The following is a 17,771-nucleotide window of genomic DNA, read 5'->3' as shown; positions in this document are numbered from 1 at the left end:
TTTGAGGGGGTCTGGCCTTATCCATAACAGATGAGAGAAGTAAAGCAGAACAGTGTATATGTAGATAGGTGGAAAATCTAAAGAGAAGGCTGGAGATTGCTTCATCACTAGTAAAAAAGATAAAAATGCTTCCTTCAAACCAGCTCCCGAGCTTGACACCGATTGTCGCTCCTTCCTCAGCACAAAAACAAAACATACACAAAGACATACTTAGTTGTGCTGTTTGTCACTTTCAAATGAACATTTTTTAATTACTCTCAAGTGAAGTTATAGATACAGCAAGTGGAACGCTACCTCTTCCCAGAGGCCCTTGACTCGGGAGAAAGCCATTAAAAATGCTCGTGATTTTACTCCCAGTCTGTTAACACAGCGACAGGCCAATTCTTTACTGAACATTTGAATTGAAATAAGGAACTCCTGGATGGATTATTCAATTAGTGAATTTGATTGTTTGATAGATTTGTGAAAAGGGGTATTTCAATACTTCCTTCAGCTGATGTCTGAACTTTGTCTGGGTCACAGCATAAACTGCGGTGTTTGTGCAGCAACTGAGAAGCTGCAGCATGAAACCTAACTCCATCACATAATAGTCTAGAATCACAGAATTATACCCCAAATACCACATCCGGCTCCAGAGAGAATACAGAAATAACATTGACCATAACAGGATGAAATTGGCTGATATTGCAAACAATAAAATGATGGATTTCTTTCGGTTCTTCAATTCCGTGTCTGTCTGACTCTTCCCATTGCTGTGAGCCCGGAGTCTCCGGCGGGCATTGCTGGTCACTAAAATATGTTTCACAGTGAAAACATTGAATAGCAGAATCAGAAGAAAAGGCAGCGTCGGGTTTAGCATGTTATGGAGGAACTCGACTGTGACCCAGAAAAGAGAATCATACACACCAGTTGATACGTAACAAAACCAGGGATCATTGTCCAGCCAATACCGGCCTGTGAACATAAAATACCAGAAGATGTTCTTTAAACAGCTCAGCACAGTCACTATTCCCAGAACCACAGCCCCGGTTTTTTCACTGCAGTAATTACTTTTCAGCTTTTGGCAACAAATGGCCACAAATCGATCAAAAGTGAAGGTGACGGTGAACCAGACAGAACAATCAGTGGCTGCATAAAGCAGGACAGCATGGATGTTACAGACAGGGATAGATCTCAGAAAAGAACACTGTTCTCGATAAACAATCGGAATGTGTCTCAATATCAGGTCGAGGATAACGACCAGTAGATCCGCCAGTGCCATGGCCACCAGGTAACGACAGACACATGGAGACAATCCACAATTTTTAAAGATCAAAATGAAGATCGTTACTACGTTAACTGTGAGGAAGGCAAAGAGACAGATTATGAACCAGCCTGAAGCAAATTTATCAGTTTGATTGAAGACTTACTGAGATTTTCAAATGAGCCCCTGCATTCAGACATTAAGTGAAATAATTAGACCTGAAATAAGAAACAAAAAGATCCGAATTTCTTTCGAAAAGGTTGGGGATAGTATCCGTATGAACATCGTGCACATAAGAGACATTCACAAGAAAGTGCGGATTGCAGATGCTGGAGATCACAGTCAAAAGTGTGGAGCTGAAAAAGCTCAGCAGGTCAGGCATCCTCCGAGAAGCAGGAAGATTGATCTTTCCCGATGAAGGGCTTATGCCCGAAAAGTCGATTCTCCTGCTTCTTGGACGCTGCGTGATCGGCTGTGCTTTTCTTGCAACACACTCTTCGATTCTGATCTCCAGCATCTGCAGTCCTCTCTTTCTCCATTCAAAAATAATGTCGATTATAAAATATGCCAGAGTCATGAATATCCACATTACAGATAGGCCCCTTCCATCAATCAAAACTACATAAATCCAAAATAAGGACCGAACAATGTTTGAAACGGCGTTAGCATCACGGAATGTTGAATGTGCAGGAGCAGATTCGTTTTGATACAAGTACGAGAACATGTGATTAAGGTACATCCTTTGGCCATTCAACCCTTCAGACCTGCCCTCCCATTTAATATGATCATGGCCGCTCCTGAGATCCACACTGCCGCACGCTCTCTGAGATTCATTCGATGTAATTGATATTCATGAATCTGCCTTTACCTTAAAAATGTTGATTGATTTTGTTTCCATCGCTCACTGGGTGAGACATTTTCAAAATTCCCAAAACTCTAAGAAATTGAAACAAATGTCCTCATCTCTGCAACGAATTTAAGGTGACTTTTTTGAAACAAACTATGGATTTAAGAGATATGACCACTTTGTGATTGGTGCATTTGTTTCCACCTTACCGAGTCCTTCTTTGTAATCAGATGTCTGTTTGGTTTGTTTCTTTCATGGCTGAGCTCCTTTGTGTGGTTGAACAAATAGTCAGCTGACAGTGACGCCATTGTCCAATTTGTCCATCTCTTCCACATGTGTCCTGATGATTCTACCCTCCAAAGCGGTACATCGGACATTACCTGCTTTTCCTCAAACGAAAAGTACACCTCAAACCTAACAAAGGCCTTCAGCTATTATTGACCGTCGCCTGCATTCTTACACGCGACCTTCCCCTCCTTTTCAGAACGTCTCCTGCAATAACGCTGCAGTGCGCACAATACTTACTAATCTAAAATAAAACAAAGAACTGGATATGCTGAAGACCTGAAACGAAATCGGTTTTGATGACGAATAGGACTGGACTCGAAACGTTAACTGCGCTCTCTTCTGAAACATGCTCCTAGGTCTGTTGAGTTTCATCTTAATAATTTCCTCGACGTTTCTCGCTTTTGGTTATTCAAGTGTAATGCTTATTATGAAAATCACCCCACCCATTTTTCTTATTTGTGCACAAATACCTAATTGTGCACAGTCCTGGATATCAGTTGCTATAACACTCATAGTACACAGGGATGTGTCGGTCATGTGCATTCGTCAGAGGTAAATATAAGATAATATGGTAGGGGGAATTTGCCTGGGTGTATTACTCTTCAGAGGGTGGGTGTGGATAGCTCGGCCAAATGGCTTGTTTCCACGACGTAGGGATTCTTTGATTTGTCACCATGTAGTGATGTTTCTGTAATGCTATTAAATCAGAGCTGTTTACTGCAAATGCCTCAATCGTCAATTCCTCATTCGTTTTGAGAATGCAAAACTCATTATAGTAGATAGCCTTTCATTCAGCTTGAGGCATTATTCCCTTAGCCTTTGTAGTTTTTACTTTATTTTGAATGATGAAGAAGCAGCCTGGTTTGGACATACTCACAAAATGGGATCTCATGGGCAATGTAGCAGGAACCACCATCAGCATCCTTGGAATGCCCCGGCCCCCCAGTGAGGCAGACCCATCAGCAGTATAGGCACAACGGTGAAGAGTCGGAAGGGAATTCCTCAACATCGATTCCAGACCCCAAGGAATTTCATAGTTACAGGTCAACGATGAACAAGGAAAGATCGAATAGATGGATATCTACTGAACTCCGCACTTCCCCTCAATGATAAATCAGTTCTCCTTCATCTTGAAAATGAATTGTAAAAAGCACTGAGGGAAACACGAAAACCGAATATATTCTGGGAGCGTCACTTCAATGATCATCAACAAGAGTGTCTCCACAATCCCATTTACTGAGCTGGCCGAAGTCAAAAATGCAAAGCAGCTTGACAACAGTACGTGATGACTCAACCAAGAGGGAAACATCCTTCACAATCTGCTTGTCACACAGGCACCGGTACGTAGCAGCATCAGCAGGCATGCCCAGCAGACACTCCTGGTGAGATGAAGTCTCATGCTCTTAAAGAAGACATGCTTCATCATGTTATATGGTGCCACTTGCTGCGAATTTAGAAAGCTTGAGAACAGAGTTGGGAAATCATGACCGGATACGAATGATGCAGTGTGATTCATCATCACAGCAGAGCTGTTGTCAATCACAATCTATAATCTCATTGCCAGTATCATCACTATTCAAAAATGACATGTAAAGGGGAACTCAGCATATTTTAATGTAAATTGCAGGATAGTTTTCAAGGAGCAGTACCAGATATATATAATAATGAAGAACCAATGTGGTTGTCTTAAACATGCAAAGACTTGAACGGGAAATAATGAATGCAGCTTCTAGACTCTGAGAACATCACAGCAATATTACTGATGGCTCGTCATTCAGAACTGACCACATCACAGTTGACGTTGTTCCAATATAACTACAACACTGACATTTACCCGGCCATTTTACGTAATTTCCGAGGTATGCTCTGGGGACAAAAATTCGAAATAATGTCCAGTTCAGCTACTTTGCATCCAATCAGTTACCTTCTGCCATCTCGTAAAGTGATGCAAGAGAAATCAACTGAGTTCTCAAGCAACATGTTCTCAAGAGGAAGCTAGTCACTGACACTCAGTACCTTTTTCATGTTAGCTGTCCACTTCTCATTTCATTCTCCCACTTTGCACTTTTCCTTGATCACCTCCCTTCTGAATATTCTGACAGGAAAGTGGTGTTCAACATCATCAGTTTAGCTCTGACGTTTCCGGAGGTGGGCCAGACTCGAGTAGATTAGATTCCCTACCGTGTAAAAACAGGCTCTTCGGCCCAACAAGTCCACAGCGAATCTCTGAAGTGTAATCCAGCCAGACCCATTCACTCCTGACTAATGCACATAATGCATCTATCTCAGGGCCCTGTAGTTCCTCGACTCTGCAAAACAGGAATAGAAGGAGGCGATTGATTATTTCACACATTAATATCAACAGGGCAATTTAGCTTGGCCAAATACACCTGACCAGTGCATCTTTGGATTGTGGGAGGACACCAGAGCACCCGCAGGAAACGCATGCTGGCACGGGGAGAATGTGCCACCTCCACACAGACAGTCGACCGAGGTTGGAATTGGACCCGACTCTCTGGCACTGTGAGGCAGCAGTGCTAACCACTGAACCAACGTGACTTGCAACGGAGTCTAACTTGTGCAATTCTGTGTAATTTAATCGTTCATGGTTGTTAGAGGAGCAAGGCGAGGTTGATCAGCTTCTTGATTCCATTTAAACAGGAACGGGAGGAGGCCATCTGCCTCTCAAATCTGTTACTAGGAGGGCATCATTCAGTCCGTTGAATCTGGAACACTCTAACAGGAGGAGGCTGTTCGGATTCTTGAGGCTCCTTCAAAGGAACAGAATGAGGCGATTAAGACTCTTGAACCTGTTACATGTAAACAAATGGAATTCACTCAGCAGCAAAAGGCTCTTGGATAGGAATAGTTGCATATCAGTCATAACAGAAGGTCATGAATTAGATATTATGTCTATGAATTCTACAGCTCATGGACAGAATGTAGCCATTGACTTTCGCAGAGATTTTACAGAAGAACGGCAAGGTCATTCAGCCCCTCAGACCTGTTGTACAGTAAAAGGAAATTCCACCTGTGAGCATGTTACACAGCAACAAGAGGACGCTCAGGCGCCCATTGGCACAATTATTATGCAAAGCAGGGAAAACATTTAGCTGCTTGAGCAAGTTTCATATAAATAGGAGGACGAATTGTTGTCTCTATGGAGACTATAAGGCAAGAATATTTGAAGGACATGCGGTTCCTTGATTCTGCAAAACAGGAACAGAAGAAGGTGATTGAGTATTTTAAACATTAATATCAGCAGGAAGCCATCATTCGTCCACTTGAGCAGAATGTAGAATGAAAACTGGAGCCCTGGGAACTGTTGCACTAGAACAGGAGAATGTGAATCAGTCCTTACCATTATGTCACAGAAAAAAGAGCAGATTTGGCTTGTTGCAAGCATCGTAACATCAGAATAACGGGCACGAGTAGGCCATTTGGTCTCTTGAACTGGTTCCACTCTTCAATAATATCATGGAAAAATTGATTGTTGCTCGTTCCCAAAATACCACAACCCAACCTGGATACGTTTTGGCCCTGATGTTCACCATGCAACACTTTTGCCTCTGTATTCGCAATAAGCAATGACTCTGCCTCCTCTGCTTACTGGGAAAAGATTTTCAATTTCACAGCATACTCTGATAAAGAAAATAGAAATGCATGCCAGCACAGACTGTAATAAGAAACGCAAATGAAATGTTGGAATTTACTTCAGTAACAATAGAATTTATATGGAGGGAAAGATTGCTGCAAATATACAAAGCATTAGTGAGCCCGTGAATGGAATGCTGTGTACAGTTTTGGTGCTCTCACTTTGGCATGGATGCTGTTGAATTGCAGGCAATTCTGAAGACGTTCACTGTATTGAATCAGAATATAAGGGGATCTTCATAGCAAGAGAAATTAAGCAGTTCAGAATTGCACTGTCTTCAATTTAGAAGAACGAGGGGAATTGCAATTGGGGTATTGAAGAAACTCAAGGAATTGAAAATGTCGACAGTGAGTGGATGGTTTCTCGTGTGGGTGATCTAAAACTAGAAATCACAGATTGAGGATGGAGTGCAGCAGAGTTACAGCAGCGGTACAATTCACTATCTTAACATTCAGAGCTTGCTTGACATTTGAGTAAATGAATTGTTACGCAGAACGGACAAGGGAGTGGAGGCGATGGCAGGATAAGGTCAGCCATGACAGCAGAAATGGCGAAGCAGGCTCGAGAGGCTGAATTGCACAGTGTTGGTTCCTTCTTCTTTTGTTCTTCTGTCTTCACGGAAGATAATGACTTTCTAATACCATAGAACGTGAAACGTTAGGCAGATTATCAAATAAAAAACGCATGCATTGAGAATAAGTAAACCTTATCATGTCGGGATAGCGTGGCTGTAGTGGTTGTGACGAGGTCAAATATTTGGACCTCACTGGGGCTCTTCATCTGGTACAATCAAGGAGCTCTGGTTGATAGGTACAAAGAGGAATGTTAGTCGTTCTGTCAGTTTGACAAGTGACTGAATGAAGTTGTACTCCAGGCAAGAACTGTCCATGTGCAACTAAAGCTTGACTTGGTGACAGGATACCGGCACTGTACAGCTATCTCTCTGGCATTGGACTAAAGCACGTCCCTGAAGCAACTCGATTGGAACAATTGTCATTGACTTGGGGAAGCATTCTGTCCGTGTGGATTAATTTGTTCGACCTTAGCGTCAAGGATTGGGCTTAGGATGCGAAAATTTATTCTTTTCTGGGAGAATGACATTCTGAAAGATCAAAATCAATGTGTAATTGTCCCTACCGGATGTGTAGACACAGGTTTTTCTATTATTACTCGTGGAGGGGTTTGGGGATGCAATGATTGCATCAAGGACAGACAGTTAGGCCTCGTGGAATATGATTTACTTGCGTAAGGCTGTTAATCTCGTCCAATTACAGAGCATTCGCTGACAGATGAAAAGATGGATTGGCATAGATTCTGGAACTTTGAGAGCTGAATCTAAATGCGGCATGTATGTACAAGAGGGAAGACGGAATAGAGGCTTCTGTGGATTGATTTCACTAAAGAGTGCAGTGACACAGTGATTTTGAAAGTTGTTAAAGTACCCGCCTCAACCATTTCTGCTGGCAGCACATTCTGGACGCACACCACGCTTTATGGAACAAAGCCTGCTGCACTAGAAAACCTGGCTGCCAAGATATCGGTCTGCCTCCATGTCCATGTGTGACTCTTCCCCTTGAGCAGGTCACTTCTGGTTAGGTCAGCCTAAACCAGTTTCGGTCAAAGAGAATAGCTTGACTGTATTCTCAGTGGATACACGACAACTATAGGAATGACTGACTACTTCGTAATTAAGATGCTGTGTTAGCTGCCATGAGTACGGGCTTTATTCAACATGATGTGCTCTGCATGGTCACACTCTGGCCTTAAAAGGCTGAGATTTCCTTTAGTTTTTCCGCTTTCCCTCATTGACATGGGGACCCCACAGCGCCTTGTACGCCATTGGTAATTCCACTATACTAGGAACAGAACAGCCCAGCTGGCAGCACTGTATTGACCTTACATCTATGACCTCTGTCAACTAATAGATGCATCTGTGTCAACATAGCGAAAGATGATAGATGTATCACGCACTTCTTTCTGTACGTCTGTGCAACGTAGCATCTGAATGAGGCTGTGACCTTAAGAGCCACTGCCAGCACATCTCATCCCACTGTGAAGCTTCAGGTCACATTGAATGACCTGATACCACCCAGTGACCGGCCCATTGACTCAGTGTCAGCTCACACTATGTTCCTGCATCAAATGTAGTATAGTAAGATGTTCTCTAAGAGTTTGCTAAGTCAGATTCCTTTCGACGAGCAAGCTCGTCCATACTTTCAGAGCTTCCCCTCTCTGCGGCATCGGGTCCACTTGTTTTCATGTTCCAGATATGGATGCTCTGTAACTACAATCTCTCTGCTTCTTTTAGTATCGGGTCACCAAATTCTCTGCTTTCCCTGAACATTTAAACAGCTCACAGCCCCATCTCCGAAAAACCAGCTGAATCCCCTTTACTATGAATAACGGGAGTCAGACTGAAGCCTCTCAGGCATAAGTTTGATGACTCGTCTGTCGTTCTATGATAGGGAAAAAAAAGCTTATACCAGATCATTTAGGATTAATTGTGTCGGATTACTTAGAGATGATGACGCTGCTGAAAACAACTGGAAAGTTACTGGTTTTGTGCAGGGACAGTTGTTTTGGCTTTCAGTGAACCCCGTGACATCATTACCTAGTGATGGATTTCTGCATAATGCAATGCCTGTCCAAGTACTGAAATCGTGCAGAATTGTATTAATATCATGGATTCTGCAGCACTCGTTGGACTCTAACTCCTTCTGAGATCATGAACGTTGTCAAGAAACAGCAGTCCTCCTGATGAGCCAGCATTACGTGGGACCCTCATGGGTAGAATGCAGCAAGACATGTTAAATATGTCTAAAGTAGCTCAAGCAAACAGATCCACTCATTAGTTTGCAGATGTTTCTAACATATCTAAAATATATTAAACAATAGTTTTATGCAATTTCAGGTAATAGATTAAATGTGCAGTGCACTATCATCTGGTTCAACTCAACGCCGGTGACTCAGTGCTGCCTCAGCGACAGGAACTCAGGTTCAATTCCATCCTTAGGTGAACGCCTGTGTGGAGTTTGCACATTTTCCACGTGTCTGCGTGGGTTTCCTCCGGGTGTTCCTGTTTCCTCCCACAATCCAAAAAATGCGCTAGTTAGGTGAATTGGCCGTGTTAAATTGCATAATGTTAAGTATATTAGTCAAGGGTAAGTATGGAGAATGGGTCTCGGTGGGTTACTCTTCGCAGGGTCGGTGTGTAATTGTTGGATCGAAGGGCCTTTCTCGAAATTGTAGGGAATCTAAATAAAACATGAAGAACGCTTCCACGTGTTTTCAACACATGATCTGCCGGGTGTGACGAACGCAGGTGTTCAATGGACAGGCACAGAAAAAATTTCAGAGACATATCTCAGAGATGCTGAAACCCTCGACGCTCAAAATGCCAACACTCGATAGTCTAGACAGCCTAAAACCAGGGGAAGCTAGACAATGATATAAACCAACATTGAAAATACCATCCGTCATTACTTCATAGAGAGCAAGCTGGTGAAATTTGGGGAATAGAATGTGCATGTCCAGTTCGTCTGGACTAAGTTGCGAAGTGAGATATTGGAGGGTACAATTGTTATGAGGCCGAAAACGTATATGCTCACTTTAAAATGTTTTTTTTTCTGGAAATTTCAAGTAAATATATAGTACAGCCAGAGATGCCAGAACAGAGCACCGAAGAGACATGCTGTTCTAAAATAGATACAAGTACCAAATGGGCGTGAAATGGATCCTTGAATTTTCCTGACAACAATTCAAATTTCACTGGTTAAACTATATTATACTTTGGATATTAAAACCCAACTGAGTTTGAATTTATTGCATTGACAACATCGGTCCAATGACTGGGAATGGTGCAGTGTATTTTTGAAATTGGCCACATCAACTGCCATATACCAGAGAGCAAAGGCCATCCAACATAGTAAACATCTTACTCTCGAGGAAATTTCAGATGGTACTATCTATCAAAAGACCCTTTTTAATGAAAAAAACAAAGCACACGCAGTAAAAAGAAAGAAGAGGAAACCCGGGAGAAGACAATGGAATCGGAATACCAGAGGGAAGACAGCATAAGAGATTGTGTGGATTTCAGATTAAGTTAACGTGCTATTTACTACATGTGTTATTGGTTGCGTATTTAATAGAATTGTGTTCATTTAAGGGATCGTGGCTAGGTGGGGAAAGAGTGTTGGGTTTGTTAATAGTTTTGTTTCGTGTCCACTGTTAGAGGTAGGAAAATAAATTGCTACTTTTCTTTAAATAATGCAAATTAGGAGTTCTGTTTCACTCACTTACAATTTTAGCAGATTACGAAGCATGGTGGGCTTCTTTTTGGGTGTTGAGTTCGTAATAGCAGAGGACTACGACTACAACTGCGTAATGGAATCATAAGAATTGGAACACTAAATAAAGATAAGATCAAATCAAATCACCTACCGTGCGGAAACAGACACTTCGGCCCTTCAAGAGCACACTGACCCTCCGAAGACTAACCCACCCAGACCCACTTTCCCTCTGACTACTGCACCTTACACTGTGGGCAAATTAGCATGGCCAATTCACCTGGCATGCACATCTTTGGACTGTGGGAGGAAAGCGGAGCATCCGGAGTAAATCCACACAGACACGGGGAGAATGTACAAACTCCATACACACAGTCGCTCGAGGCTGGAATCGAAGCTGGGACCCTGGTGCTGTGAGGCAGCCGTGCTAACCTGTGAGACAACGTGCCACCCATGGTCACATCAGTTGAAATGATTTGTTATATAAATTCAGAATCTGCAGAAAGTAAACAGCCCAGCAAACAGTAAGTGCGAGAAGATAACAGTTCCATTTAGAGACATAGAGTCATAGAGATGTACAGCATGGAAACAGACCCTTCAGTCCAACGCGTCCATGCCAACCAGCTATCCCAACCCAATCTAGTCCCACCTGCCAGCTCCCGGCCGATATCCCTCCAAACCCATCCTACTCATATACCCATCCAAATGCCTTTTAAATGTTGCAATTGTAACAGCCTCTACAACTTCGTCTGGCAGCTCATTCCATACACGTACCATCCTCTGCGTGAAAAAAGTTGCTCCATAGGTCTCTTTTATGTCTTTACCCTCTTACCTTAAACCTATACACTCTAGTTTTGGACTGCCCTTACTCCAGAGAGAAGACTTTGCCTATTTACCCTATCCATGCCCCTCATAATTTTGCAAACCTCTGTAAGGTCACCCCTCAGCCTCCGAGGATCCAGGGTAAACAGCTCCAGCCTGTTCAGCATCGCCCTATAGCTCAAATCCTCCAACCCTGGCAACATTCTTGTAAATCCTTTCTGAATCCTTTCAAGTTTCACAACATCTTTCCGATAGGAAGGAGACAAGAATTGCATGCAATATTCCAACAGTGGCCTAGCTGTACAGCTGCAACATGTCCTCCCAACTCCTGTACTCAATACTCTGACCAATAAAGGAAAGCATAGCAAACGCCTTCTTCACTATCCTATCTACCTGCGACTCCACTTTCAAGGAGCTATGAACCTGCACACCAAGGTCTCTTTGTTCAGCAACACTCCTAGGACATTACCATTAAGTGTATAAGTCCTGCAAGACGTGCTTTCCCAAAATGCAGCACGTCGCATTTATCTGAATTAAACTCCATCTGCTAATTCCCAGCCCATTGGCCCATCTGGCCAAGATCTTGTTGTAATCTGTGTTTGCCCTCTTCGCCATCCACTACACCTCCAATTTTGGTGTCATCTGGTGTCCTAACTGGACCTCTTATGTTTCGCATCCAAATCATTTGTAGAGCTGTGTAAACTATTGCAATCCCCGTTCAGTCAACTGAGCTATCCGTCCAGCATGTGGAGAGTAGCTCACATTACCAGTACACTGCAAGGTTTACCTGCACTAGACATTTACATATCATTATGAATATTTGCAGCTCATGCTGTGATTAGTTTGTATCTCCGTAAATTACTTATACCAATAAAAGGCGAGGGGCAGGGTGGCAGACGTGACAATTCATTTTTACAGACAAATCACAGTGGGGGTATCAGTTTAAATGTGAACAATTGCCCGGGGTTTGCGCAACAGACAGATAATGACTAAAATGTATGACTGGATGTCATAATCTGCTTGAAAATATTAGAGTGAAGGAATTTCACAGAGTCTTTTGTTTTGTGCTCAATGAGCACAATGATGAGTGGACGGGGTTTTGGTTGGTGGAAGCATACGAGTTCAGGAGATTTGGCTGACCTGTGCTAATGTAATGTATCTGAAACTACAATCAAAAATTCTCATACCCTCATACTGGATTTCTCTGTTCATGACGTAAATAGCAGATGGTTTGATCTATTGAATTATATTCCAGAGATGATCACAGATGGCATTCAGAATAGTCCTGGTACCAGGCGAGAAATCTGCTCATGGTTAAAGAGTCACTACAGGGATCACCATGCTGCTTCACTTTCAGATACTAGCTAGGGATGGGATGGAAGTAAATACGGCAATTGTGTTGCTAAGCAGAATTGACAATAACCTCTATTTTCCTAATGTGCAAGTGTCGAGGGCATTAATGCAATGAATCCTACTACCTGAAACTGAGCAGCTGAGCAGAGACCAATGAGGGACAGTACCTGAGCAAAGAAGGAGAGAGTGAAGTAAGCAAGTTTACCAAAACAATTGGTAGTTTTTACAGTGAATAACTGGATACAGATTCCCAACAACAACGACAGTAATAAATAAGGCAAATGAAATATTAAGAACAATAAACTAGCTTTAACCGGTTTCTGAAAATAATAACTCAGTCATGAAACTTACCTTGCACTCCAACAATAGCCAGGATTGGATAATAAAAATATTTAATGATGTCAATTGCATATCTGATCTTCGCTGGTAAAGATAACCGATCATAAAATGTTGAAAGATAACAAACATCCCCAGATAAACTTCTGTCGATATTTGTAAAATTCCAGTTTGTTTTTATCTGATCTGTTCTTGGATATATCCAACTTAGTGTTTCCAGATTCTGATCCATTGTTAGCACGTTCCAGTCTGTTCCAGAATCTGATCTTTTATAATTCTTCTGGAGTCGCTGATCCCTGTTAGTCGAGGTGACAGTCTTCCTTATACTGTGCCAGAACAGCTTGAAATGAGTCCCTAGTTAATGGAAGAGGGAATTCCTCCTGTGACATATTTAGGATCCATGGAGACAGATGTTGATGATGATCACTAAACAAAAAAGTTCAGTTAACCCCTTTCAAGACAGCACTTTTCATTTCACCATAAGTGGGCATTTTTATTCTGTCCAGATGGAAATTATGGTGTTGGCGAGCATTGGTGCAACTCTTTTGGCTGGACGGTCGTTTTGTGGGGCAGTGTGATAACGAGAGCACGGGTGAAATTCCCGCATCGTGCAAAGGTTACCTTGTTGGATTCTGCTTCACAACCCTTCATGTGAAATGTGACAGCCCCACAGTGAAAGCAGCACCATTCGTGTCTCTGTAATGAGAACGCCACCCTGTGGTCAGAGAAGACTATGTAGTCTTGAGGTAATGAGAGTTGCTGAGAATATAATGATGGAAGCGGCTCAGGGACCAGCCCATAATCTTTCAGTCCTTATCATGTTTCCTCCTAGTAAGTGGGACTAGTGCCACAGAACTGACTGTTGAATAGGCTCCATCTTGTTTAGAAAAGGTGACACTGATAAAATCTGGGACGACAGACTATTGCATACAGTCACGAGAGAGGAAATTTCTACAGAGCAATATCCAGGTTAGCAATAATTGTTGCTCATTGACATTGTGTCGTATTGCTGGTATTTTTGAATGTTCTGTTAATACAGTATACCCGTTCTGACCACGAGAAATCAATGCGAGTGTTGAGACTGCTGCATCGGGTTTGGCAATCAGCCTCTCGAAGTTGTTACTGAAGAACAGCAAGAGCCTATTCTACCCCTCGAATGCAGCACACAGAACAAGATAACATGAATCAGCATGTTGCCGCAATTCCAGATGAAAACGAAGAGATCATTTACCAAAAGACAGAAGTTTTGTAGTAATAGTAGTTGAAAGGCAGTAACATTAAGAGATCATTCAGCCCCTCAATCACAATACAAGGAACAGCAAGAGCCATTCCAGACCGTTATACATGACTAGCGGGAGGACATTAAAGTTAACAGGAGCAGGAGTAAGCCAGTCAACTGCTCAAGACTGGTACACAGTAAAATGTGTAGCCATTCTGGATCCAGAATGTTGTTACCCAGCAGGAGGAAAAAAAAGGCGCATTGCCCTTCCGTTTGGTCAGGTGAAGAAGAGTCCTGCTCCACCTCTCAATTCGAACATGGCAGATCTGATTGTGACTTCTCCTCCTCCATCTTTGCAGAGATATCTTCTTTTGCAGACTCTGCTCCATTTGTTCTCTATGTTTCCGATGCTGTGTCACTACCATCTCCATGCCTCATTGTTGTCGGGATGGGTGCATGGGTGGCTGCATAGCATGTGGTCTCCCAGAATGTCAGCAGCTTCTCATAACTCGACCTGCAGGAAATCATCCTCAACATCTCCAGGTGTGACCTCAGTTGTTGCCATACCATCTGGATCAATTCGTTCTGACCATACTCCGTTTCTTTGTAGCAGCCACTGTCTGTATTCAATATGTGACCATTCTCTTTCTGTGAATTTAAGCACTTCGCTTGCTCCAGAAGCAGGAATAGAGCTCAGTCATTTTGAAGCACTGTTAGTCATTAGACTGAAGCTATAAATTTGTGGCTGGACCATCCCGTAATGCAGAGACAGTTTTCATTCGTAACTTGGTATTTGGGATACGAACAAAACCAGCAGCAATACTACTGGTTTAAGCTGTGACACTGCTAGACCAAGACGTTCTAGCTTTTGCTCAAAATGTGAAGTTCCAAAATGAAAAGACCAACCACAGAAAAAATGTATAAAATCGATTGAGTCAAATAAATGAACTAAATTTGGCATATGATTGCTACTGCAGTGGTCGTTTATAGAAGAGAAAACACAGCTCGTTCCAGAAAAGATAAGCTAGCATTACAATCAGAGGACGAGAGTTCATATCGTCAGCTATTGCATAGTCGGTGCAGGTATAAGCTGCCTTATCTCAATTCCTTTCAAAGTCCTTGTCTTTATATTGAACAGTGCGTTTTCCTACACAGCTTTGCAGAACTGGACTAGAACACATTTCATGTGGCTGCAAACTGAGTTGGAAAACTGTTTGGAAATGGAAAGAAACCGGTACATTGGATTATACTAATTTCCCTGGGGATTATTCAGAGATGCGACAAAAAAAAGCTGTAAACCGGTTCAAAGAACGCGAGGACGACCAAAGCATAGCTGTTGAGCAGTCGAGTGCCTGAAGTTAGAATTACAATCTGGGCAATACAATTAAGTTGGTAATGTGAACCAAGACAGAGAGAATTTCAATAACATTTCTCACAATAATTCGTTGTTTTTTCTATTCCACCAACTGCACATCATAGATTTAATACAAGGCTACATGACAAAAACAGCGATATGATGATCTCCGGTCTGGTTTACAGAAAAGTGGGGGCAACAACCCGTGCCCAAATAGTGAAGCAATTGTATTGAATTTATTGTCACTTGTACAGATGCGTAGTGAAAAGCTTTGGCTTGCGAGCAATACAGGCAGATCACATAGTTGAATAGCATAGATAAGTAAATGATAGATAAACAGTGGCAAAACAAAAACGTTACAGACGAATGCTTAAGAGTTTGTGAGTCCATTCAGTATTCTAACAACAGTGGGGTGGAAGCTGTTTCAAAACCGGTTGGTTCGTGTGTTCAGGCTTCTGTACCTTCCCCTCGATGGCAGAGGTTGTAGAAAGCATTGCCAGGTGGGATGGATCTTTGAGAATGCTGGCAGACTTTCTGCAACAGTGAGCCTCGTAGATGGATTGTACGGATGGGTGGTTGGCCTTTGTGATTATCCAGGCTGAGTTCACCACTCTCTGCAACTGTCTCCGATCTTGAATAGTACCACACTTGGTAATGATGCAACCAGATAAAATGGTCGCGATGGCACACCTATAAAAGTTGGCAAGGATATTCGCCATCATGCCAAATTTGCTCAGCTGCCTAAGGAAGAAGAGTCGTTGTTTGGGCTTTCAAATCATTGCGTCCACATGACGAGTCCAAGAAAGCCTGTTGTTGATGACAACTATACTTGTTAATAGCACTCTCCACTTTTTCCACCTCTGTATTGTATAATTGGAGACAATGCATGATTGAACAGAAGGTGTTTGAAGAACAGTGACCGAATGCCCAGATGAAACCTTTGGAATACAAAGACGTTGCTGTTCCCCCAATTCTATATGGATATGAAACGTAGACTACCTATGTCGACATCTCAAATCGCTGCCACAATACCAATCCCTCTGAAAAGTCTGAGGGAGATCAGTTCACTAACAGGAGCATCTGGGTTGGGGCCAACATATCAAGGATCACATCCACCATAAATGAGCAGTAACTCCGATGGACCATTCCTCTCATTCGAAACCCCAGCTTACACCTCTAAAAACACAGCACGCATCCCTAGCTGAAGGATGGTCAGCGACCCGCTTGTGACCAAAAGAATAGCTTGGAAGGTAACGTCCAGATGAACCTCAAGAAATTCTAAATCAACACAAAAGCTACAATACCATACCAGCATCAACATGACGGTACTGTGGCTCAGTGGTTAGCACTGCTGCTTCACAATGTCCGGACCAAGTTTCGACTCCTGCCTCGTGTGACTGCGCAGATTCTCCACGTGTCTGCATGGGTTTCCTCTGGGCGCTCTGGCTTCCTCCCACTGTCCAAAGATGTGCAGGTCTGGTGAATTGGCCATGCTAAATTGCTCATTGTATTTGATGCATTAGTCAGGGGTAAGTGTAACGAAATAGACTTGGTTGGGTTACTCTTTGGAGGGTCGGTGTCGACTTGTTGTGACAAATGGCGTGTTTCCACACGATAGGGAATTTAATCAATGAATGGCTACAAACGGGAATCATTGGAGAAGCATCGTCTAACAGAAAGCCAGACAGCAGTAGAACTCTCTGTGCTGTGCCACTGCACAGAACGACTGTTGTGCGAGGAAAGACAGAGCATCAAGGTGGCCTTAAATCCCGCCCCCCCCACCCCGGCCCAGTGGATCCCAGATTTGGGTCTTCAGCCTTCTGAAGACACACAACTTGGTGCTCTTATGGTGACTAATAATAGTCGACCTGAGTGATCACCGACGATGATAAATAGAAGTGTTGTTTCGAATTGGAGACTTATGCTGACGCAAAAGTAACTACACAAAGTAGGACAGCACAGCCGCAGACTCGGTTGAGATTCTGTATTATTGATCATTGTACATTGTTTTGCTCAAAACTGACTATGGTTCATCGTCAGCCACTTAAGCACAACTCATTCGTATCAAGGCTCAGTGTGGTAAGTGAACATCAAATGTGGGAGCAGGGGGATTTACGTTTACACCGCTGTAGATGTACAGAAGCTAAACCTGTTCCATCAGACCACTTAGCAAAGAAACCACGTTCTGATTTTGTGGCTAAAATATGGCATAAACGAAGGAAAGATCCTTCAGCATTCAAAATCTCATTCCCCAACTTCCTTAGCTGATCTAGAATATACAGCCACAGCATACATTTCTGAAGATAGCTTTCAAGGCACGGTGACCAAAAAGAAAAACAAAATACAGTAAGAAGTTTCATTCTTTTAA

The 17,771-nt window shown here is 42.7% G+C and overlaps 1 protein-coding gene across 1 annotated transcript; it reads right to left on the bottom strand.

Annotated features, from left to right (window-relative positions):
• Positions 1 to 430: 430 nt before the first annotated feature.
• Positions 431 to 13,062, bottom strand: LOC148143460 (putative G protein-coupled receptor 139). Its single transcript, XM_087975198.1, has 2 exons — positions 12,846 to 13,062; positions 431 to 1,338 (listed from the first exon to the last, which is right to left on the bottom strand). The coding sequence occupies exons 1-2, from the start codon at positions 13,060 to 13,062 to the stop codon at positions 431 to 433; spliced, it is 1,125 nt and encodes a 374-aa protein (XP_087831324.1).
• Positions 13,063 to 17,771: the final 4,709 nt, after the last annotated feature.

The sequence above is a fragment of the Chiloscyllium plagiosum genome, unplaced genomic scaffold (assembly GCF_037043375.1).
Source record: "Chiloscyllium plagiosum isolate Xiang-an unplaced genomic scaffold, Cpla_swu_hap1 HiC_scaffold_27, whole genome shotgun sequence".
Taxonomy (NCBI): domain Eukaryota; kingdom Metazoa; phylum Chordata; class Chondrichthyes; order Orectolobiformes; family Hemiscylliidae; genus Chiloscyllium; species Chiloscyllium plagiosum.
Note: the sequence above shows the minus strand (reverse complement) of the source record. Positions and strands in the feature narration are given on the sequence as shown.